This window comes from Sinocyclocheilus grahami, unplaced genomic scaffold (genome assembly GCF_001515645.1).
Source record: "Sinocyclocheilus grahami isolate Dianchi unplaced genomic scaffold, SAMN03320097.WGS_v1.1 scaffold157.1, whole genome shotgun sequence".
NCBI lineage: Eukaryota > Metazoa > Chordata > Actinopteri > Cypriniformes > Cyprinidae > Sinocyclocheilus > Sinocyclocheilus grahami.
Window position 1 is genome coordinate 1,361,161 of NW_015505336.1, and position 3,713 is coordinate 1,364,873.

The 3,713-nt window shown below is 32.0% G+C and overlaps 1 protein-coding gene across 1 annotated transcript in view; it reads left to right on the forward strand.

The window, feature by feature from the left end:
* LOC107592720 (epidermal growth factor receptor substrate 15-like 1) overlaps positions 1-3,713 on the forward strand; it is a 26,640-nt gene that overhangs the window by 14,340 nt on the left and 8,587 nt on the right. Inside the window, exons 13-16 of the mRNA XM_016282271.1 lie at positions 1,768-1,840; positions 2,760-2,921; positions 3,010-3,207; positions 3,409-3,573. Coding sequence (XP_016137757.1) covers positions 1,768-1,840; positions 2,760-2,921; positions 3,010-3,207; positions 3,409-3,573 — 598 coding nt within the window. The remainder of the gene's footprint in view (positions 1-1,767; positions 1,841-2,759; positions 2,922-3,009; positions 3,208-3,408; positions 3,574-3,713) is intronic.

Consider the following 3,713-nt stretch of genomic DNA (forward strand, 5'->3'; position numbering starts at 1 on the left):
TATATATATATATATATATATATATAAACAAAACAACCTTAAACTTGAATGATGATATGAAATTTTGCCTTGGGTTAAAATACTGAAAATGACTAATACTAAACTAAATAAAACACAGTAAAAATACAAATATATTTCTTTAAAGTTATAAATAAAATGCAGTTTTATAATACTAAATAAAACACACAAACATAAAAAAAAAAAACGAATCTAATAATGAAAATCATAAAACTTAACCAAAGCCTAAACTAAAATGAAAACTGAAAATCTAAAAATAACTTCAGGACATTAATAAATACTATAATGGTACTTAAATACTAAACTAACACTGTCCTGATCATATTTGACCCCAAACTCAATCTAAATAAAATGGCAAAAGCCCCCCAAAATTACCAAACGTTCAATTAAAATTAAAGTGAAATTACAATTAATTACAAGTCTTAAAATATTTAGACTAAGTATCACAAACTATATATATATATTAATTATAACTATAGCGGCAGCCAGTACCCGCTAAGGGGCTAAGTAGTGGGAATACATCCATGACGCGTTTCGATCGCAAAAGGTTTTAATTACAATATAGAAATGAACAGCAACAAGTTGCATGAAGACGGTAAGATAGAAAACAAAAGATAAACAAAATTAAATTAAATAAACAAAGTGAAACGGTCAACAGAAAGTGAGCGTCCCAGCTACTCACCCCCTTCCTCCATGATATCCACATCCAAACTAACAGGTAATATGCACCTATACAAAATGACGTAACAAACTGGAAGTGACAATTTCAAAATAAAAGACATCAAACCGTATCTGGCACCTACAATAACCATATATTAAATGTGTTATTAATATGATACATTTTAAATGTTTATTTATTTATTTATTTTGATAAATATATTATACTAAGTATAAGTATTTTAGAAGTCTTAAAATATATTTAAAATATTACGTTTTTTTAAGTGTTGTTGAACTTGTGAAAACGAGCATGCAAACGGTTTTAATAAGTGTTTGTCCATGTGTGGAAATGTTGCTGTGTAAATCCCTTCTGGTTCTTTTCATTCTTCTGAAACGACCTCCACAAAATAAATGCAATGGAAAACCAGTATTTCCCTTAGGTACAGTACTGCAACAAAACAGTGTGTGAAATTTTCTGCCGCTGTGCAAAGTGTGTGAATAGTTATTTAAGTATATATTTTTTTAATTCATACTTTTTTTATTTCAGGTTTTAATCAACTTGTTTTAAAGTGTGGACATTTTTTTTAAATGTTGAAAAAATGATGCAATCTCAGCTTTTGATTTATTTTAAGGAGGTAGAGATTTTTCTTCTTTCTGGATTTTGCCGCCTCCCGTCTTTGTTGTCCATTTTTCTGTTTGGCTCTCCCCACCGAGTCTAGCATTTTTGTCATTTTCCGAACAGTTGCCTTATAGATGGCCCTGAACAGACTCTCATGCTAACACGCACCCTTCAAAGAAAGAGGAAAGGTACCCGAGAGCTCTTGGTGGTGGATGAGTTTCCCTCTCCCTAGCAAATCCTCATCTGTTCCCTGTTAACGTGTGTGTTTTCTTTACGAAATCTCTTGTTTCACTTGCTTATTCATGCTGCCTCAGCACTCTTGCTTTCACACACTGGGATACACTCAGGTAAAACCTTCTCTTGGCTGTCACGGTTTTTGTTTTGTGTGTGTGTGGAGGCAGGTATGAGGGATGTTTTCTAGCTGACAACAGTTGATAAAGGTTTTTGTGTCTTTTGTTTAATCATCTCAACAGGGAGAAATACACTTTGGAACAAGACATCAGAGAAACAGAGGAAGCCATCAGACACAAAACCACAGAGGTTCAGGTAAACCTGGCAGTGGAATTATTAGTTGTTGTTATTATTATTATTATTAATAATATTATAATATTTATATATTTATAATTTTAAAATATACTTAATGTTATGGATTTATTTAAAAGCAATTGTCTTATAATTTATGAATATTGTTAACAATTTTAGTTTTTTAAATAAATGATATATTAAAGAAAATTAGGTAAAATATTTGTTTAACATTTAAAAGTAAGTATATTTTAATATATTGCATGTTGTATCATTTATAATTACCAATATAATTATAAAATATACTGATTATTAGTAGTATTATTAATATTTAAAAATTATTTTGTAAATATATTTAATATACTTATTTTGTTGTTATTTGTTAAAGTTGTATTAAATATAAAATACATTTAGTATTTTAGTATAAAACAAAAAATAAAATCAAATATAGTTATACTTGCATATAATGTAGTTTATTTTTATTATATTCTAAGATAAATATATTAATATTCTTAAGTATTAACATTTAGAAGTAAATGTATTTTAATATATTATTATAAATTATATTGACATTTAATTCTTTAAATTATAAATTATTCTTAGTGTTATTAATATTTAAAAGTAAATACATTTCTAAAGAATTTAATATAAATATAATTGAACTAGTATTTTTACTATTGTTATGAAAGTATACATTATAAAATATATTTAAAGAGTTATTAATATAATAATTGAAAAATATTTTACTTGGGTTATTGTTCTGTGAAAATATATTTGAATTCGTATTAATAGGTTTTTTTTTTTTGTAGTATTTTATTCTTAGTTATAAATATATGTGAAAAGTAGTACTAATATAATAAATTATTTTAAAGTATCTGTTTTTTTTTTAATGCACAGGTTATATGTTGGCTTCATTATCAACTGAATTTGCTTTGATTGACAGGAGATGCAGAACGATCTGGACCGAGAGACGTCCACCCTCCAGGAGCTCGAGGCGCAGAAGCAGGATGCTCAGGACCGGCTGGAAGAAATGGACCAGCAGAAGGCAAAGCTGGAAGACATGCTTAATGACGTACGGCAGAAGTGCCAGGAAGAGTCGCAAATGGTGAGTGAAAACCTTGAGAAGACTTGAGAGGATTACGGGAGCCTCAGTGACGATAAACATTCAACACATCCGATCTGTTTCTATTCAGATCTCATCCCTACAGTCCCAGATCTACTCGCAGGAGTCAGACCTGCAGAGCCAAGAGGAAGAGCTGGGCCGGGCCAAGGCTGACCTGAACCATCTGCAGCAGGAGGAAGCTCAGCTAGAGCAGAGTCTACAAGCTGGCAGGATTCAGCTAGAAACCATCATTAAGTCCCTCAAAGCCACACAGGATGAGATCAACCAGGTGGTGCCTTCAGAGCAGTTTCTATTCCAACCACTAGGGGGTGACAACACCTAAAGATGTCCTAATTTCAAATGCGTTCATGCAAATATGACATTAGAAGGCAGACACCAGAAACTGTTGTCTAATAATGCCAGAAAAAAAAAGAAAATGTGCTAAGCGTTGAAGTATGTAACGGATCGAGCTGATGTGTGTGTGTTGCAGGCTCGGAGCAAACTCTCCCAGATCCAGGACAGCCAACACGAGATCAGTAAGAGCATCGAGCAGTACAGCAGCACCCTGAACGGAACCCATGGGGGCAGCATGACCAACCTAGCCGACATGAGCGAAGGCTTTCCAGAGAAGGAGAACGGTGGTTTCGGGGCTATGGTGAGACATTTTAGGTTGTATTTTAAAGAACCTATTCATTGCCATTAAAGTGAAATTACTGAACCTACACACAGAAGAACACATGATAAAAATGCTCATTTTAGAAGAACATTTCAGATGGCACTTAGAGGCTTTTGCAT